The 20772-nt window shown below is 42.2% G+C and overlaps 2 protein-coding genes across 2 annotated transcripts in view; both read right to left on the reverse strand.

Moving 5' to 3' along the window:
* c1qtnf4 (C1q and TNF related 4) overlaps positions 1-20772 on the reverse strand; it is a 41073-nt gene that overhangs the window by 11336 nt on the left and 8965 nt on the right. The gene's annotated exons all lie outside the window — the stretch shown is intronic.
* LOC119478320 (cell surface glycoprotein 1-like) lies at positions 14383-17897 on the reverse strand. Its single transcript, XM_037752988.1, has 4 exons — positions 17748-17897; positions 17355-17452; positions 17032-17259; positions 14383-16936 (listed from the first exon to the last, which is right to left on the reverse strand). Exons 1-4 carry the CDS (start codon positions 17793-17795, stop codon positions 14383-14385), a joined length of 2928 nt encoding a protein of 975 aa, XP_037608916.1. The 5' UTR covers positions 17796-17897.

Consider the following 20772-nt stretch of genomic DNA (forward strand, 5'->3'; position numbering starts at 1 on the left):
ACCTTCACTCTCGCTCTGAAACTGAACCTGCTAGAGCCTCTGAAAGACAGTAAAATCGGTCGTGGGTCCCTCGTGAAGAAACATTGTTAGGCTGATGATTCCTCTATGTTGGGCCATCGTGATTGAGTGCTGGTAGTTCACGTTTTAAATTTACATAAGCTATAATTTGCTGAAAGGTTACTGGTGAGTGGGAAGAAGCACCATTGTGAGGGGGAAAAAAATTAAAATATAATATCCTGTCCTCTCGAAACAAGTAGCATCAACAGCTTTCATCAAGGTAATTAACTTGTGCCGGTTCCAGCGAAGCTGCTCGCTGGAAACGAGCGTGGCCGCACTAAGAGGCTCATTACTAAGTACTTGGATTTAAGAGGAAACACAGCTCTCATCCAGAAACACAATGTTAGAGCCATTCATACAGAACAGAGATATTTGTAAAGACCCTTTCCAACACGACAAAAAAAACACTAACATCTGGCTTTGTCTAAAGTGGGAAGGTTACAATCAGGATCAGTTCCCGGGACAAAATGACTCTGCAGTAGTTACCGGTATTTATCGGCTCTGATCTGCAGTGATGGAATCACCCGGGTTTGGCCTTCTGAATCGGCAAAACAAACTCGGACACAGGAAGACTAGAGCCGGTATGGGACACACCGCAAAAACTAGGCCGACAGACGGCAGCCCCAAACTGTCCGTTGGCTTGGTGTGTCGGGGCCTTTAGGTCTACATACAGTAGCTGGCACTAGTGTCACAGTCGTGACAGTGTCGCTGTTATCATCTCATATATCAGCCAGACGTCTTGTTTTTTATTGGTTCAATAATGTTTCTTGTTTCACAATCGGAATAATTTAATGTTCGGCAGTCTTTTTTTTTTATCAATTCTTTGGCATTAAGTGTAAATTTAAGTTTGTTACCATAGCAACGTAAATGACATGGCAACTATCACTGCAGTAAAAGGGCTGCACCTAGTGTCGTTTTTAGATGGTGCAACAGGTGTAAATATTTATCACAAGGCTGGACATAGCTAAGCCTGGCGTAGGACTTGGCACCCAACTTTTTTTTATGTCCAGCTGGTGCAACCGGCCTACTGTTTAAACATTTAGACAAAGGGAGTCTGTGTCCGTGCCGCAGCCTCAGAATGAGGTGACAATACAGTGGATTTACTTTTTTATATGCTGGAGTGAATAAAACCCTTTGCCATCCTCATCCTCATTTTTTTTCTTTTCATTTTGTTTTCTGCCAGTTTAATTTTATACCAAAGCACCAAATAGAAATGATACATTATCCTGAAAAAGAGGTTGCACGCCCCAGTGAGCCCGGCAGCGTTTTTTATCAGGAGGACTCTGATCGTAGAGGGGTCATCCGAGGAAAATGGTAAAAGGCAAACTGGTCTCAGGCGAGCAGTCACTGTCTGCATGGACGAGTGACTCCCCACAGCTCTGCTGAGTGACGCCTGAAGGAGCAGCGTTGGGCTGCTGGTGTGTGTGTGTTCGCCACACATGACGTGAAGGGTGCAATGCCTGATTCTGCACCTTGCGATTTATGTGCAGTGCCAATGCAGGATTTCAGGGTTGTGTCCTTTACAGTGGGGGAGGAAGTATTTAGATCCTTTACTTAAAGTGGCAGTAGGCAGTATAGTTTTGGCATCATTGGGAAAAAAATCGCAAATCTGTTTTAACGCCACTTATTTCTTGAACGCATTAACACAACTTGGTATTTTTTTAGATTGTAGTGGGTTCAGTTTTAAAGCTAGAGTAAAGATACTGGTATCATATAAAACTAAAAGACCTAAGGAATCAATTGGTACCGATACCAGCTACATACGAGCTCGTTGCGAAGGAGGCTAAATAATGCTCCAAACTTTCGTTAAATTTTGGCGACATACCCACTTTATGATAATCACATGCAGTTTGGGGCAAGTCATAGTCAAGTCAGCACACTGACACACTGACAGCTGTTGTTGCCTGTTGGGCTGCAGTTTGTCATGTTATGATTTGAGCATATTTTTATGCTAAATGCAGCACCTGTGAGGGTTTCTGGACAACATTTGTTATTGTTTTTTGTCAGACTCCAGATGCCTGCTGTCAGTTCTCCTGCCCAGAAACCTCACACTCCTCTGGGCTTATGTCCGTACACACGATTGATTATATGAAGTGTTGCAACATAAAAGTCAGCAGGGACCTACTCTTAAGACAATTCTCATTTTGATAATGGATATAATCATAACGCTAGACTGAGCACTTTGATGTCCATCCTCAGTCGAAGTGTACATTTTGATATTAACTTCCAGCCAGAGGTGTGATCTTTTATATCCCCATCCCTCAGAAGCCTGAGCTTTGATTCGGCCCTCCCAGCGGGCAGGAGGCTGACTGAGGCGGCTTCAGAACATCAGTCGACACCATCCAGCCTTCACGGAGAATAGAACGGCAGTATTGATCATTATTGAAACCTTCATGTGCTGGGATTTGTCCGTAAGCACAATGGAGGTGTGAGCTAATTCCTTTGTGTTTTGCATCGAATTGATTTGGAAGTGAGAGACAGAAATGGTTTTGTGCTCTTTCTAATCAGCCCTAGGAGTTATTTTTTTTAGTTAGAATCAGTTGCTCGCCCCCTGAGAGAACCAGGTAAAACACATATTGATTTTTATTCTTTTTCAAACTGGCAACGCTCGATAAATGTGAAAGACTACAGAAGGCTGCCGCTTGCTATGTGTGTCCCACAATGTACTGAAATATCGACTTTTATATCCAACCTGTGGTAAATGACGACAGTTTAAGTGTTTTATAGCACAGTCTTAAAGGTGCCATATCATGCTAATTTTGAGGTTCATACTTGTATTTTGTGTTTCTACGAGAACATGTTTACATGCTTTAATGTTAAAAAAACAACTTTATTTTCCTCGTACTGTCTGCTTGAATATACCTGTATTTGCCCTCTGTCTGAAATGCTCCGTTTTAGTGCATTTCAACGGAATTGCAACAGAATTGCGTTGCCTTGCAACAGCTTGAATCCATGTTTACTTCCTGTCAGTTGATGTCATTCACATACACTGCAACAGGAAATAAACTGGGACACATTTAGAATGTTTACGTTTAAAACCGTGTGATGGTCTAAATATTGTATATTAGTGACATCACAAATGGACAGAAATCCTAACGGCTTGTTTCGATCGCACAATTTGTGGCACTAGAGGAAAAGTCATGGGATCTCCAAAGTCAGTAGGTTTCATCCTCTGAGGACCGTTAATGTCTGAACCAAATTTCATGGCAATCCATCCAAAAAACCCAAAGTACAGTAGGTCAAAGTTTGTCTGTAAACTGGTACAACAGACATTATGGGAAATCATTTTTCCGTTCACCTTCATTTCTTCTACTTCTTTCTCAGCAACCTTAGTGAGTCCAATGCAATTTTTATTGATTAAAAACAATGAAAATAAGACCAAAGCCAATAAAACAAAACAAAATGTGTTATTTCTTGGAGCCATATCTGTGCATTTTTCCTACTCCTGCAAATAACTTGCCAAAATGAAGCACATTCATATCCATATATACCAGCAGCATTCTGCACCATTGTTCAATAATTATACAGAGCAATCCGCTGTGGAACATTCTCTTCACCCACGGTAGCAATAACCTCTTTCTCTTGTTACTGTTGCTATCACAACAGTTTCAGTTTAACTGTATAATATGAATCAAGGTCAGATGAGAAATTGCTGAAATGCATTCTGCAAAAAGTACATAATCACACCCATGCAGAGGTGGGTGGTTGAGGGGAGGGAGAGCGCAGTGTGCAATATGTTCTTTACTTCTGTACTCCTGAGCATTGGATTTGAAGTTAAATGACGACTACGTGGTTAAAGTGCTGACTTTCAGCTTTTAAAAAAAAAAAAAGCAACAAAACTACTTTGCTAAGTTTAGTAAAAAAACATCATAGTTTAGCTTTAAATGACTACAAACGCACGGCACCTGTCGACATGCCAGAGTCGTGTCCAGTCAGTGGCTTCTACTCTGAATCAGCAGCTGGTAACTGTTGTATGAGACCGAACGCAAATAACCAACACAACATTTAGCCGGCGCAAAATTGATGCAACACAGCAGATAAACATCGGCCACTGCCAACAGCGAATGTCACCTTATTTGCAGATAGGCCGACAGCAGTCAACAAGGCAAATGTTGGCCGATACCGATGTTCCACTGATAATCGGTGCATCCCGACCAGAAATGTCCCGAACAAAGCAAAATAAGAAAAAAAAGGGAGGCAGACGGAAGGGTGTCTGCAGATATAGATACCACCACACACTATAGAAAAGCCCTGCATATTAATAAACCTTTAAAATAAAAGGTTCTGAGTGCAACACTGTTCAGTCAATATGGAAGTGAACACAAGTTGAATGTCAGCATTTCAACCTCACAGCACAATGAAAACATCACTGTCCTAATCTCTTTCTGACAATGCAGTAGATTCCAGGAGAGAAAACGTGGACACTTCATCACAAAATAACTCCCTGAAATCTCGGTTTGAAGCTGTCTGACAGTGAAAGAAGACACATTTTTTGCTTTGATCTGTATTAACATCCTTGTTGATGACATTACAAATAAGGAGAGATGGAAAACCATCGTCTTGAATGAGCACAAAGTCAGTTTCCATGGCCTGCAGCGTCTCCTGTTGTTGCTTATTCATATGGTTTTGATGAGGTGGCTTAAGACAAAGTGTCAAAGGCAGTGATTATTTTCTCATCAGGATCAAGCGTCTCTCTCCTCTCAGCAGCCGAGGATTTGGACCACTCATTTCGTGTCTGTGAGGCTTTTCAAAGCTGCGTGCCGCAATTCTAACGAAAGTCATTTTCAAAGGCGGTTTTACTCAGATGGCAGTGGGAGAGGAGGAAGCAGCAGCAGCCCCCACCAGTCCACCCCCTTTTGTTGTTGGGAGATGGGGGTGGTTGGCCTTGAGCTGGAGCTTCACAATGGATGTTTGTCTGAACTCATAAAGCAAAAGATGTTTCATTCTTTGTGTGTGGGTAAACATGGCCATAAATGGGGATGTATGCCTTCAGTACATGGACAAGGAATGATGCATGATGAATCTTATGTAGACATGATGACAGCTCATTAAATTTTTAACTAAACCTTCTGTGAAATAAATAATATTTCACATTCTAGTCTTGAATTTACTGCTGATGAAAATTGTATCCAACTTTGAATGAAAAAAAAAAGTGCTGTCTTTACAAAGCCAATTTGCCGAGGGTGAGATGCGACAACACGGTCTCACGGCAGTTCGTGAAATAGTCACGAAATTTAATCTGTTTGATTCATGTACATAGACATGAATTCTTTTTTTTTTTTCTCCCCGTGATACTCAGCACTACTTTCAACAGCATATTTTTTGTGCATTTTCCTACGAATGTCCAGCAACATGTGACACACTTGTCAATTTCCGCTCGTCTTTTCAAAAATAAAACTACTTAGTAGTTAGGCTTAGAAAAAAGGTCACAGTTTGGGTTTAAATAACACCGGAAGTGGCGCCACTTAAGTACAGAAGTTACATGACAAAAACTACTTATTTAGCTTTAAAAAAAACGTGATTTGGTTTAGAATAACTCCGGAAGTGCCGTAACTTAAAGTGGCAGTAGTCAATACATTTTAGCATATTGTAATTCAAGTGTTCTGAGAAAACTAGACTTCTGCTCCTCCTCATGGCTCTGTTTTCAGGCTTTAGAAAATCTAGCCCGTGACGGGAGACTTTGACCAATCACAGGTCATTTCATTGAGAGAGTGTTCCTATTGGCTGTGCTCCGGTCATGAGACCGGAACTTGGCGTTCCTTCACTAGATTTCACAATGGCGGCGGCGTCACAGACTTTCTCATTTTACAGCTAAACCGTGCACTACAAGATGATTCTGAGAACATCTGAGGAGAGAAATAGACATTAACGTAACAGAATATTGATTCATATTTGATCAGCGCTGCCTAGTTTGACCGTTTGGTCGGAGTTCGCGAGTGATTGACAGCCGGCTCTCATAGACAGCAGATGGACATCAGACCTCAGATCAGCTCTTACTGCTTGTTTTCCTCCGGTCTGTGAAATCTTGCAGATGCCGTTAGGAGCACCGGAGGACACAGAGGCACATGATTTGTTTCATGTACTACTGTCTAAATATATTGTAGATTTGTGACATCACAAATGGACACAGAAATCCTAACGGCTTGTTTCAAACGCATAGTTCATGAATGAGGGCTGTGTTTTTTCCTCCATAGATTGAGTGTTTTGATACTTTCACAGTATTAATATTTCACTTGTACCTGCTTTATAATATAAAAGACATGAAAATCTCACTTTTTTACAATATGGGACCTTTAATGGTAACTTGGGGTGAGTAATTGATATACAGACTGTCATTATTGTGGGTGAAGTATTCCTTTAACTCTCCATAAAACCACAAATTGTAATTTTTACATTTCTGTTAGTGTACAGATTAAACTAAACAAGACACAGTGTGTTAATGATTGAGCTTTAGAGGTGTTGGTAGCTGTTCTTTTTTGCTGCCAATAGAGCGCTCCAGGGATGACTTTTGTTTTGTAGGCCAACCAGGAAGTTAGCATCGCCCTGGTTCCCTCAACAATAAGCCAAAATTTCCATTGGGTTTTGGATTATTGCAGAAAATATGCTCTTTGGCAAACAGACGTTTATGATTCTTGCACGTTTTGTTCAGCAAGATAACTCCAAAAATGAACACCACTTTTATGATTGATGAAGTTTAACTGCCAATGGCAGAAGTAAAAAGCTAACGTTAGATTATAAATGAACTACACCTCGGTTGCATGAGCACGAGTCGGCGTGATGACGTTTAGTAGTCTCTTTGTTAGCAACCCGCCTTTTTAAAAACAGATAAAGGCTTAAAAATTCATTATTGGGATATTTACTGATGTATTTTACATCGTAGAACAAAACGTTAAAATCTCTTAAGCTTGTGTTGACCACAGACCTTATTACAGGCATCTAACTAAAGATCCATTCAAAATAAACATTCCAGACGAGGGAACCGCAAATGCTAAAACTAATTTCTAGGTTATAGGAGTTATTCATGTAGCACTCTATATTTATGCTAGGTTATGCCCGGTTCAGACTACACAATATCAGCCCGATTATAGCCAGACACGGCCGTCGTAGGGGATCGAGAACGACAAATGTCGTGTGCGAAAATCAATCCTCTTATCTCATGTAGTGTGTCATTGTACACGACAACCGACGGCACGTCTGGGACGCCCCACGACACCCCGAGGAAAAGTCTAGGCTGTCCGAATTTTTCGTCTTGACAGGCCTAGTGTGACATCTCTAACGACGTGTTCCCTTTGCGTTGACCAATCAGGTGCTCTCTCCAGCGTGCAGTCGCAGTCAGGTCACTTGGTAATAAACAAACATGGCGAAATCGAGGAGTGATGCCAAGTGTGCTGCTGCCAGGTGGGACAACGAGACTGACTGAAGTATTGACAGCCCATACCGTCATCTCTGTACCACCCAGGAGCGCATCCACAACTGTTTATTCTTTCTTTTCTTTTTCTTTTCGCAACACAAGACCGCCAGCATCACACACAACGCTTCTGTCGCCATGATTGACATTTGCTGACGTCTGAACTTGCGCATGATTGTGGAATACGACGTGCCATGATTGGTCGTGGTCATACGTGTAGTCTTGCCAGTCACCTGACCAAGACACTGCAAGAGATATGGTGCTGTGATCGTTAGATCTGACATGGAGACCATCGTCAAAGACAAAAATATCGTGCAGTCTGATCCTGGCATTAGGCTGATTGTCTCCTGCTGCATGAGAATTATATCAACCTATATAACCTATATATCAACCAAGCAAATAAGCATTTATCCTCAAATGTTTTTTGCTGAAATGACCTTGTTGACAAACCCAGCTGAAATGTCCTTGCTGTATGTAAATGAAGGTGCATGATGAAACAATGACTAGTGTGTGTGTGTGTGTGTGTGAGTGAATTATGTGCACCCATGCATATGTGCAATGAGTGTTTGTTATTTTGGTTTCAGTGCAGGCAGGCAGCCGTGCTCGAGTATACAACGGAACAATAGTTCTCTCTGTGTGGCTTTGATCTAATGAGAGAAAGAGAGATAGAGGGAGGTGGGGGGTACGAGAGGTTGTTCAGGGAAGCAGAGAGATGGATTTACACTTGGATCACGCTCATAGTGAAACAGCTACTCCCAAGAAATGATTTCATTTTGGCTTGAACAAAGAGCTTATAATAGAAATCGAACCATATGGGCTTGAAGAGTGATACCAATACTATTTAAGAGCAAATTACAGTTATTGGCTTCTCATTCACACTAAATTAGAGGATAGCTGGCTAAGTTGATAGAAACATTTTTTTTTGCCTTCTACACTGTGTGTAGGCAGGGTCTGAAATTAACACCCGCCAAATGCGGACATTGTTGGCAGTGGCAGGTGAAATCGTTAGGCCATCCGCCACTTTGCGGACAGGGAAAACGCTATAGAGAATCGGTTCTATCGCCCTTTCTTTCCACATTGATTTTGCCTTTCATAACAGTCATTTACACTTATTTTAGATAGAAGAAGGTTAAGAAGTTTGTGCTCATTTGTAAATAATAATAATAATCCACACTTAAAACTCTGTAGTTTATTCATTCATGGAGCCGTGCAAGTCACTACATTCCCTACAACACTGTCCTGTAAATATTTCAAAATAAAAGCCTTGTGTTAACAAATGAAGGAATTCTGTCCACAGGAAAAAATAACGCTTGAGGGCTTTTATTTTGAAACGGAAGCATGAAGTGTTGAGTTAAAAATAAATCTTTACTTTTTTCATGTCTGTGACATATTTTACACATACAGACATTGAAACTGTAGTAATGTTGCTGGTATGATGTCAATATACTATTAAAAGATCATTTTCACTATCTGCCTTTGATGTGAACCGTGCACGGCACGCGTAAAAAATCGGCGAGACCTTGAATCTCTAGAAGAGACACGCAGCCAGGCCTGTGACATATTCTACATATACACATTGAAACTGTAGTAATGTGCTGGTTTGATGTAAATATTCTGTCAAAAGATTATTTTCACTGTCTGCCTTTGATGTGAACCGTGCACGGCACGCGGAAAAAATAGGCGAGGCCTCAAATCTCTAGAAGAGACACGCAGCCAGGCCTGTGACATATTCTAAATATACACATTGAAACTGTAGTAATGTTGCTGGTATGATTGCAATACACTATTAAAAGATAATTTTCACTGTCTATGTTTATTTGTTTCACACATATAAAATGACAATAAAATACAATTCACATGAAAGGGATGTAAAATACGTGTGAGGGTGTGGTAGAAACCTATACTGACATATCTAAAAAAAAACACTCCCAAAGGACATACAATAGGTAAAAATAACTAGAATGACAAAAAATCACCAGTTCATTTTAGATATTAGTGTTCAAAACATTTCACATATAAAAATATACATATATAAAAAACAGTATACCTTTACTGTGAGCCGTGCACGGCACACGGAAAAAGTAGGCCAGACCTCAAATCTCTAGAGGAATTGCAGCTGACACGCAAAGCCTGTGACATATTCTAAATATACAAAAAAATCACCAGTATATTTTAGATCTTAGTGTTCAAAACCTTCAACATCTAAAAATATACATATATAATATACTGTCTATCATTGCTGTGAACCGTGCGCGGCACGCAGAGAAAGTAGGGGAGACCTCGAATCTCTAGAAGAGACATAGCTGACGCGTACGTACGCAGCCAAGCCACGCCTGAGCTGCGCTGCTCACGCGGGCAGAGTGGCTCATGGATGTATAAAGAGAACTGGATACAGCGTTGTAGGCGGGTTCATTCCTATGAGAGTTGCTTAGTGGCACATGAAGCCAAAATGGCCTGAATGCCGAGAGATAAAAGTACTCGGATCTTTCGACGATCTTCCGCATACATTGGGCCCATAAAGCAGGCGCAGTAGCTTATTCTTTAACTCCGCCTTCCAGCCCGCGGTCCAGCCTCGGTCTGGGTCTCATTCACATGAACGGAGGAAGGAAACAAACTCGGGATTTGGCTATTAATGCATTTTGCAACTTTTAGGACCTGATGATTGATAAGGAGTATTAAGAGTGTTCATACTGGGAAGATGATTTACCTAAAAAAAGGTAAATGGGAATATGGGAAAAATGTCTTTTCGGCCCCAATGGCATCACGTGATGGACATGGAAGTTGTGCCGCCCTTTAGCTACCGGCTTGGGATAGACGATACCAACGAGTCACGTCACTAATGACTGACGTGACAAAATAAGTCAACATTACTTTTAGTTTCACACGGAACACGAACACCTGATTGAAAGTCTTGTGTTTGTCTGACCCATCCACCAAACCAACCACCCACCCGCCCGCCATTAATGGACTCTCATGCTATAAATACATATTAACAAGTTCTCAGAGCAGACTTAAAGGTAATATAAACCAGAAATCCTCATGCATGCAGCTGGTGAGAGTCGGGGAGCGGTTGTTTTGCTTCAGTTTGAGAGCTAATGTGTTTGTTATCACCTATAGAGCAGATGGCTGAGCAGAGAGGCGAGATCCACTAAAAGCATTGTCACACAAGCAAGCAAACACCTGATACAAGGATAAATATACATATGAATGTACGCACACACACTTAACATATTTCCATACCTATGTGTGCAAATAAATACACATTAACTCTACTCTAACATTTGCACAAAAATAGACATCGCACACAGTCACACATTTCTTCAGATATACACCATCAGCAACCTGCGCAGCTACACATATTCCCACCCACACAACAAACTTATATAGGCCACTCACACACACATTACTGTACATCCAATGCCCCATAGATAACAGCAACGCAGCCAAACAACGTCCCACATCCTCTCACGCTCTATTCTAAATCCACTCACAAGAAATGTTTGCCATATGTGTCCAGCTCTCTCTCATCATCCGCTCCCTCTCTTTCCCTCGGCTTCCATTTCCTCTTCCTCCTCCTGTCCTGCTTTTCATCCCCGTCTCAATCATCAGTTATTGATCTGTCTCCAGGGAGGAGAAATCAGCCTTTCTCCTTCCTCTATTTTTAGACATACAGTAGGGCAGATAGATCTCAGGGAGAGCCACAATCTGAGAGTAGAAGAAGCACAGATTCAACTGTGATCTGATAATAAAAGAAGCCTGTAAAGTGACGAAACCAGCCATTGTTCCCTAGTGCAACTACACTAAGACGACCACACTGCTGTGCAACTGTGGTTTTCCATAATTTTGCATTTTAAATTTTTAAAGTTAGATGTAGCTTAAGGGGTTGAGAGAAACGACCATCCTTGAGTCTGTGAGGCTCTTTCACAATCCATCGTATAATTTGAAAAATGCATGAAGGTCAATCTGAAAATGAGGCTGGTTTTTGAGATCCTCGATAGGCTGACCTTTTGGAGACAGAAGGGGGTTCAGCTGAACCTTGAAAACACACAAATAACGGATGGTGTGTTCGGACACGGCCCCTCCGTCTCTCCATAGCAGCCTCGGCCTTTTTTCTTAGAAGGGCACATCAATCCTGAAAGCCTGAGCAGACTGACTCAGAATGTCAAACACTGTTATAATCACAGACAGAGATTTAATAGATACTAGATATTAGATGACAGCGTTTGATGGCTGAAATAATTACAGCGCTGTGGAGGGAGAGACGACCCGTTCCGTGATTAAAAGAGTATGACACCTTTTTTTTTTTTTCAATTTAAACTTTATTGCAGACTCAAAGTCCAGATAAAAAAAACATTAGATATAATACAGTACAATACAAGAAGCACTATAAAAAGTCATAATTAAAAGAGATCAAAAATATATATACATAAATTAATGCCACAGCTGGGATTGGTATCGTATAGTGCTAAATCTTATGTTAGACAACCGCAAGATTATGTCATTCTCAGAGTCATTTAGCCAGCATAAAAATTTGTACATGGGATTTCTTAAAGGTCCCATATTGTAAAAAGTGAGATTTTCATGTCTTTTATATTGTAAAGCAGGTTTAAGTGATATAAAAATACTGTGAAAGTATCAAAACGCTGAATCCATAGATTAATACACACAAGCCGTCAGGATTTCTGTCCATTTGTGATGTCACAGATCTACAATATTTAGACAATTTCACAATTTTAAACGTAAACATTCTAAATGTGTCCCAGTTTATTTCCTGTAGCAGTGTATGTGAATGACATCAGCTGACAGGAAGTAAACATGGACCCAAGCTGTTTCCTAGCAACGCAATTCCGTTGCCATTCCGTTGAAAAAAAACGGAGCATTTCTGACAGAGGGTGAATACAGGTATATTCAGACAGACAGTATGAGAAAGAGAACGTGTTGTTTGAACATTAAAGCATGTAAACATGTTCTAGTAGAAACCCAAAATACAAGTATGAACCTGAAGATGAGCATAATATGTCCCCTTTAAGACCGTTTGAAAAGTATTTATGCCTGCAGACACAAACATTTCACTTGCACTGCAACATCTCGGGTCTTTTTAGTAATATTCTCATTGCATCATTATATGCGACTTGACATCGCTGTAAGCTCGCTTTTTTTGTAGTTTGACCACAAATGGGCTGCATACAATATGCTCTGAACAGAGACATCTTCACTCAGTGTGTAGTCGGCAAATTCAACATCAAACTCATGAAATAAAGATTTATTTCAACCAAACCAGAGTTGGTGATTGTTGGAAAAACTAACGATGACAGCTATGGTGAGTTTCATTTTGTTCCTGAGAAGTTTGAACAAAGTGTTTTACAATGCTCAGCCACTAGAATAGCTAACCTGAACATAACCAAATACACGTGGATGATGACGGAAGTGTACGGGTACGGAACAACTTTACTAATGTGAAAGCTGCGCGGCGGAGAAGTGGAGAGGGGGGCAATCCTACTTCGACATGGTACGAATCAATCGTACCTACTATGAAAGCACCCTTTGTAATAATTAGTTTTGCATATAAAATGTACAGCGATTAATCAATGAAATAAAATGTTTTTGCAACTTTTTCATGCAAAAATTGTATGGCACCAGCTTCAAATCTGTGAGGATTTTCTGCTTTTCCTTCTAAGTACATCTTCCTGATTATACTTCCGAAAATACACACACTCCCTTCACCGCCGCCTGAATGCACGGGCTTAGTGGGGCTCAAGCCTCCAGGCCTCACAATGTAAAATAGCCCACGAGGCTCTTGGGAAAAAACAAAATAAATCTTTTGGTCCAACATTATTTATTAGACTATTTTAATTTTGATTAAAAAATGCATTTCCTGCTGAAAATACCTGTGAATGCTGACAGCTGAAATTAATTGCAAAGCATTGCTGAAAATGCAGAAATTTGAAATGACTTGAATGGCTCAAATGCATTGAACTGCACTGCTGAAAAACCTAGAAGTTGAAATTTAAAACTGGTAGAGGTGGAAGCTCAACTGCATTACCTAAAGAAGCTAAGAGATGAAATACAATGCTAGAAAAGCTGGTAGCTAAACTGTAATACTGTCAAAAGTGGTAAATTTGAAGTGAATATCCTGAATAGGCAGAAAGAAGAAACGCTTAATATGAATATCAGACGAACAGATGAACTGCATTGCTAAACACAGAGAGAGAGTATTTATTTATTTATTCATTTATTTATTTAGTATTTTCATAAATTCATACAATTATCTGTAACTGCTTTCCTATTCAGGGTCACCCTGGACAAGTTGACAGACTATCACAGGCTGGCACACAGACATTTACACAGTTTAGAGTAACCAATTAACCTAACCTGCATTTTTTTTGCACTGTGAGACGAAACCGGAGTACCCGGAGAAAACCCATGCTACCATGGGGAAAATTCCACACAAACTGTGAGGCGGAGGTGCTAATCACTGCACCACCATGTTGCCCATTTGGCCCCCCTTTAGAGACACTCCTAAAGGGGGGGCTGAGGACTGGGACTGCTCTTGGAGTTACCAATCATCTTCTGGGCCTCAGGTGGAATCTTGAGGTCTGCTTGCCGCTGATGGATTTCCCTTTAATGCCCCGGGAAAGACAAGAGATAGTCGTAGAGGTGTCCGTCTTATCTTTTGCCTCAGTTGGAATCTTCAGTGGCAAGGTCTGCTTGTCGTTGAGGGATAACCTGTTCATGGCGAAGGTAATACAAGAGATATGACAACAGTTATGACAGTTATAGTTTTGCAGACAGGTATGAAACTTCTCTTTGGCCTCAGTTGGACTCCTCAGTGGCATGGTCTGCTGAGGACTGGGACTGCTCGTGGAGGTATCCATCATCTTTTGGGCCTCAGGTGGAATCCTCAGTGGCATGGTCTGCTAGGGACTGGGACTGCTCGTAGAGGTATCCATCTTCTTTTGGGCCTCAGGTGGATTCCTCAGTGGCAAGGTGTGCTTGTCGTTGAGGGATAACTTGCTCATGGCAAGGGTAAGACAAAAGTTATGAGAACAGTTAAGACCACAGTTATGCAGACAGGTATCAAACTTCTCTTTGGCCTCAGTTGGACTCCTCAGTGGCAAGGTCTTCTGAGGACTGGGACTGCTCCTGGAGGTATCCATTATCTTTTGGGCCTCAGGTGGAATCCTCAGTGGCAAGGTCTGCTTGCCGCTGATGGATTTCCCTTTAATGCCCCCGGAAAGACAAGAGATACTCGTTGAGGTGTCCATCTTCTCTTTGGCCTCAGTTGGAATCCTCAGTGGCAAGGTCTTCTGGGGACTGGGACTGCTCGGAGAGAAGTCCATCTTCTCTTCGGCCTCAGTTGGAATCCTCAGTATCAAGGTGTGCTGGGAACTGGGACTGCTCGGAGAGATGTCCATCTTCTCTTCGGCCTCAGTTGGAATCCTCAGTATCAAGGTCTGTTGGGAACTGGGACTGCTCGAAGAGAAGTCCATCTTCTCTTCGGCCTCAGTTGGAATCCTCAGTGGCAAGTTCTGCGGAGGACTGGGACTGCTCGTGGAGGTATCCATCTCCTCTTCGGCCTCAGTTGGAATCCTCAGTGGCAAGGTCTGCTGAGGAGTGGGCCTGTTCGTGGAGGTATCCATCATCTTTTGGGCCTCAGGTGGAATCCTCAGTGGCAAGGTCTGCTGGGGACTGGGACTGCTTGTAGAGGTGTCCATCTTCTCTTTGGCCTCAGTTGGAATCCTCAGTGGCAAGGTCTGCTGGGGACTGGGACTGCTTGTAGAGGTGTTCATCTTCTCTTTGGCCTTAGTTGGAATCCTCAGTGGCAAGGTCTGCTGAGGACTTGGACTGCTCTTAGAGGTACAAATCATCTTTTGGGCCTCAGGTGGAATCCTCAGTGGCAAGGTCTGCAAGAAGCTGGCGGATTTCTCTTTAATGCCCCCGGAAAGACAAGAGATACTTGTAGAGGTGTCCTTCTTCTCTTCGGCCTCAGTTGGAATCCTCAGTGGCAAGGTCTGCTGAGGACTTGGACTGCTCTTGGAGGTACCAATCATCTTTTGGGCCTCAGGTGGAATCCTCAGTGGCAAGGTCTGCTGGGGACTGGGACTGCTTGTAGAGGTGTCCATCTTCTCTTTGGCCTCAGTTGGAATCCTCAATGGCAAGGTCTGCTGAGGACTTGGACTGCTCTTGGAGGTACCAATCATCTTTTGGGCCTCAGGTGGAATCCTCAGTGGCAAGGTCTGCTGGGGACTGGGACTGCTTGTAGAGGTGTCCATCTTCTCTTTGGCCTCAGTTGGAATCCTCAATGGCAAGGTCTGCTGAGGACTTGGACTGCTCTTGGAGGTACCAATCATCTTTTGGGCCTCAGGTGGAATCCTCAGTGGCAAGGTCTGCTGAGGACTGGGACTGCTTGTGGAGGTATCCATCTTCTCTTCGGCCTCAGTTGGAATCCTCAGTGGCAAGGTCTGCTGGGGACTGGGACTGCTTGTAGAGGTGTTCATCTTCTCTTCGGCCTCAGTTGGAATCCTCAGTATCAAGGTCTGCTGAGGACTGGGACTGCTCGGAGAGAAGTCCATCATCTCTTCGGCCTCAGTTGGAATCCTCAGTATCAAGGTCTGCTGAGGACTGGGACTGCTCGGAGAGAAGTCCATCATCTCTTCGGCCTCAGTTGGAATCCTCAGTATCAAGGTCTGCTGGGGACTGGGACTGCTTGTAGAGGTGTTCATCTTCTCTTCGGCCTCAGTTGGAATCCTCAGTGGCAAGGTCTGCTGGGGACTGGGACTGCTTGTAGAGGTGTTCATCTTCTCTTCGGCCTCAGTTGGAATCCTCAGTGGCAAGGTCTGCTGGGGACTGGGACTGCTTGTAGAGGTGTTCATCTTCTCTTCGGCCTCAGTTGGAATCCTCAGTGGCAAGGTCTGCTGGGGACTGGGACTGCTTGTAGAAGTGTTCATCTTCTCTTCGGCCTCAGTTGGAATCCTCAGTGGCAAGGTCTGCTGGGGACTGGGACTGCTTGTAGAGGTGTTCATCTTCTCTTCGGCCTCAGTTGGAATCCTCAGTGGCAAGGTCTGCTGGGGACTGGGACTGCTTGTAGAGGTGTTCATCTTCTCTTCGGCCTCAGTTGGAATACTCAGCGGCAAGGTCTGCTGGGGACTGGGACTGCTCGGAGAGAAGTCCATCATCTCTTCGGCCTCAGTTGGAATCCTCAGTATCAAGGTCTGCTGAGGACTGGGACTGCTTGTAGAGGTGTTCATCTTCTCTTCAGCCTCAGTTGGAATCCTCAGTGGCAAGGTCTGCTGGGGACTGGGACTGCTTGTAGAGGTGTTCATCTTCTCTTCGGCCTCAGTTGGAATCCTCAGTGGCAAGGTCTGCTGGGGACTGGGACTGCTCGGAGAGAAGTCCATCATCTCTTCGGCCTCGTTGGACTTCAGTGAAATAACTCTACTCCTTTTTCCGCCTGGACCAAGGCTTCTTGGCCTTTTGCATAAAGATGAAAAGTTGTTTGAATCTCCAGAATCTTAACACCAACAGTAGGCTATATCATCAATACAGTGAAGTAATACAACACTTACCTTATAATAGCGGCTGGATTAGCTGCCTTCCATGTCCTTTTAAGGGAAGGTCTTTGTTCGTATCTGTCACGTGGAATCCTCAGTATCAAGGTCTGCTGAGGACTGGGACTGCTCGTAGAGGTATCCATCATGCTCTTAGAGCATGTGGGATCCGAGGGATCCTTCTTCTCTTTGGACTCCAGTGTTTCCACTCTTCTCCTCTTTCCGCCTGAACCGAGGGTTCTTGGTCTTTTGCATAAAGATGAAAAGTTGTTTGAATCTCCAGAATCTTAACACCAACAGTAGGCTAAATCATCAATACAGTGAAGTAATACAACACTTACCTTATAATAGCGGATGGATTAGCTACCCTCCATGTCCTTTTAAGGGACGGTCTTTGTTTGTGCCTGTCACATGGTTGTGTATTGTCACCCATGCAATACTAAATGAGAAAATATTTGGATTAATGTTAAGACCACCTGTATTTTTACCTTAAAAACTGCCAAAAACAGGAAATGTAAAACTAAAAACCACTTAAATTAAATTGGTGTTATTTAGTTAAATCAAAGAATAATCACTGCACTTAATAAAAACCTGATACAAATTGTAATTTGTAGATCTGTTACTCCCACTGATTTCAAATGTCATCTTCCTTAATTTAATTACATTCCTGATCACATTTCACACAATTAGAAAAGACATTTTGAAAACAAATAATATAAACTTAATGAACTTACCAAGCAGCATCTTGGCCTCTGCATGGTGTTGGAGCTTTTTCCAAACATCTTTGAAAATGTTGCCGGAAATACAGTTGAAAACTGTAAGTCTCTGTAAGTCTGTACTCAAAGTGGCGAGATGTCGAAACGAAGAACCCTCTCTAAAGTTTTCTGATGGTGATTCCGGAACCGTGTCATTGTCATCAAAGGAGCAACATTCTGACTTCCACCCTACGACTCATAAAGTACTAGACCTTTTCATTGCCATTCTGTTGCTAGGGCAACAGCATTGGTCCAAGTTTACTTCCTGTCAGGTACTGCATTAGAAAACACTGCAACAGGCCTATTTAAGAATGTGGACAAGTTATTAAATTCTAATGGTGTTTTTAAAATTAAAAAGACGTCTCTACCCAACTTTAAGAATTCTAGACTAAATAAAAAAGGTTATTGAATATGTGTAAGCAAATATGATGATCTGAATGGGACTAAAAGCTATTTTAAGTATAAAGGATAGTTGACGTAAATGCATTTAAAAGCAAAGCGCAAGTGTGAAGTTTTAGCCAGTTAGGTGTATCATACATGAAAAACAATGTGTGTGATAAGGACACCTCAGAACAAATCTAAAAATATGGTATTCATTTTAGTGTGGCTCATTTTTTGCCTATTTTTAAATTAAATAGTGTCTTTGAACACAAATTAATTGTGAGATAGGAAGACAGTAGTTAATGTATCACACATTAAATTTATTTATTATTATTTCCATCCATCCATGCATTTAAAATCAGTCTCTGTTCCTCCTCTGATGGATTTCTCCTCTTATATTTGTTGAATATCAGTGTAACAGTGAAATGGCAGCTCTGAGAAGAAGCTCTTTGATTCTAAGGAACTAACTTTTTTCATCCTCCCGGGAACCATCCCGAACTACGACCTAAGCCGTCCCAAAATGAATGCGATCCGCAATCTTTGTTTTTGTACATTATCATTAGTTAATAATTCAAAAGTGGTTTATTTTTGTTCATAAATATATAATCTCAAGATTATATGTTACGTTAATGCCTATTTATCTCCTCAGATGTTTTCAGAATCATCTTGTAGTGCACGGTTTAGCTGTTAAATGAGAACGTTTGTGACGCCACCGCCATTGTGGAATCTGGTGAAGGAACGGCAAGTTCTGGTCACATGACCGGAGCATAGCCAATAGGAACGATCTCTCTCTGAAATGACCTGTGATTGGTCAAAGTCTCCCGTCACGGGCTAGATGTTCTAAAGCCTGAAAACAGAGCCATGAGGAGGAGCAGAAGTCTAGTTATCTCTCAGAACACTTGAATTACAATATACTGAAAGGTTATTATGGAATCTTTGCCCAATGATGCCAAAAATTATACTGCCTACTGCAGCTTTAACATATGTAAGTGAATGTACGGTCATGTACGTATATCTCTCCCTGTAGCAGCCTCCTGCAGCTCCTCGTGCACAGTATGCTGCATTTCTCATATCAATCCATTGGGGGGGGGGGAATGTATCGGGTCGAGATCTGTAATCCTCTAAAATAAACAATTTCACCCGCCCATCCTTTCTCAGTATTGGATCTTTTGATTTTTGCTTTTCGATCCATGCAAGATCTGACACCACCCTCCTCTGTTTCTCCTCCTCCTCCTCCTCCTCCCTTTGCACAAGGGATAAAAGAAAAAAAACACAAGTGTCTAATAAGCACCTCTACCCCCACCTCGCTGGTACAAGCTGGAGATGGAGCGACCTGGTCACTTGGGACAAGATATCAAAGAGAGTCGGGCGGGCTGTTATCTGGAGGTGCAGTGACAGACCCCTGCTGCTGCTGCTGTCTCTCTCATTAGTCCCTCTTCCTCCCTCCCATCCTTCCATCCTCCCATCCTCAACACTTGTCACCGTGCTGTCAGCTGCCTGCTCAACTGTAGACACAGGACCAGCCTGGGGACCGGATGCATGGCATGGATGGAGAGAACGACAGAAGGAAGGAACACAAAAAGAAAAAGATTTTGAGGCATAAGCCAGGCTTGTCAGCTTGAAGCAAACAACAGAGGGAAGATCCATTTCTATGAACTCTAATCCGTCCTGTATAAACGTCTTCTTTCTCCTGCCACAGCCTGAGTACAAAGAAAAACCTGGAGCAGAAAGACTTGCTCTCTAAAATCCTGTCAATTCAACCTGTACCAGCGCAGACAGAAGGAGAAAGAGAGTAACAGCTATGGCAGCAACCTGGTGTCTTGACAGTGACAGACGAGACACGAGCCAGGCAGCAGACTGGGCTCAATGTGTGTGTCATTATGACGACCAAATACGCGAATGTCAGTCATGTCAGGAGCTGGTTTGGGATTAAAAATGTGAGTGGAGGGGTTGCAGGAGAAATCTAACTGCAAGATTTAACAGCAAACGTGAATTATCTTGGCATGTTTTTATTGTCTGGTTCTGGATTTTTCTTGTTCTGCTGGATAATCAAACAAACAAAGAAAGAAAAGCAGGTGACACATTGAAATATTTTCCAGCACAGCAGGACAAGTTTTATGATCTGAAAACATCAACGGTATAGGCTACACGTCAGGTTTTACTGTCAGTTCCTTAGAATCAAAGAGCTTCTTCTTTAGAGCTGCCATTTTAACTCTACACTGATATTCAACAGCTATACAAGGGGAAATTCATCAGAGGAGGAAGAGAGAGATTTATACACTTTATTTATGGTTAATCCATTTAGTGCTTATAAATAATCTGTTTTTATCGCTCTCATATAACTCTCTCCTCCTTTCTTTGATTAACTCGAGGTGTTCAGTACATAAACAAACAAATAATAAATCCTGAAGATGAACGTGTGAGTGTATTGAATCACTTGTGACACTGACTGAATCAATAGCATCTGCATTGAAGCTGCTTTGTCGACATGCTACAGTAACATGCAGCCCAGTCGCACAGCGGTTTGTGAAATAATCACGAAGTTGAATGTATTGATTCGTGTACATAGACACAAATTTCCCCTTTTTTTCTCGTGATGGTCAGCAACACAGCACGTGCATTT

Source organism: Sebastes umbrosus, chromosome 2, assembly GCF_015220745.1.
Source record: "Sebastes umbrosus isolate fSebUmb1 chromosome 2, fSebUmb1.pri, whole genome shotgun sequence".
Classification (NCBI taxonomy): domain Eukaryota; kingdom Metazoa; phylum Chordata; class Actinopteri; order Perciformes; family Sebastidae; genus Sebastes; species Sebastes umbrosus.

Coding starts and splice junctions, on each gene's coding strand:
- LOC119478320 (XM_037752988.1), bottom strand. CDS start 17,795: ATGTTTGGAAAAAGCTCCAACACCATGCAGAGGCCAAGATGCTGCTTG. Junction 17,453..17,747: donor AGAGGCCAAGATGCTGCTTG/GTAAGTTCATTA, acceptor TTTCTCATTTAG/TATTGCATGGGTGACAATAC. Junction 17,260..17,354: donor AATCCATCCGCTATTATAAG/GTAAGTGTTGTA, acceptor TTTATGCAAAAG/ACCAAGAACCCTCGGTTCAG.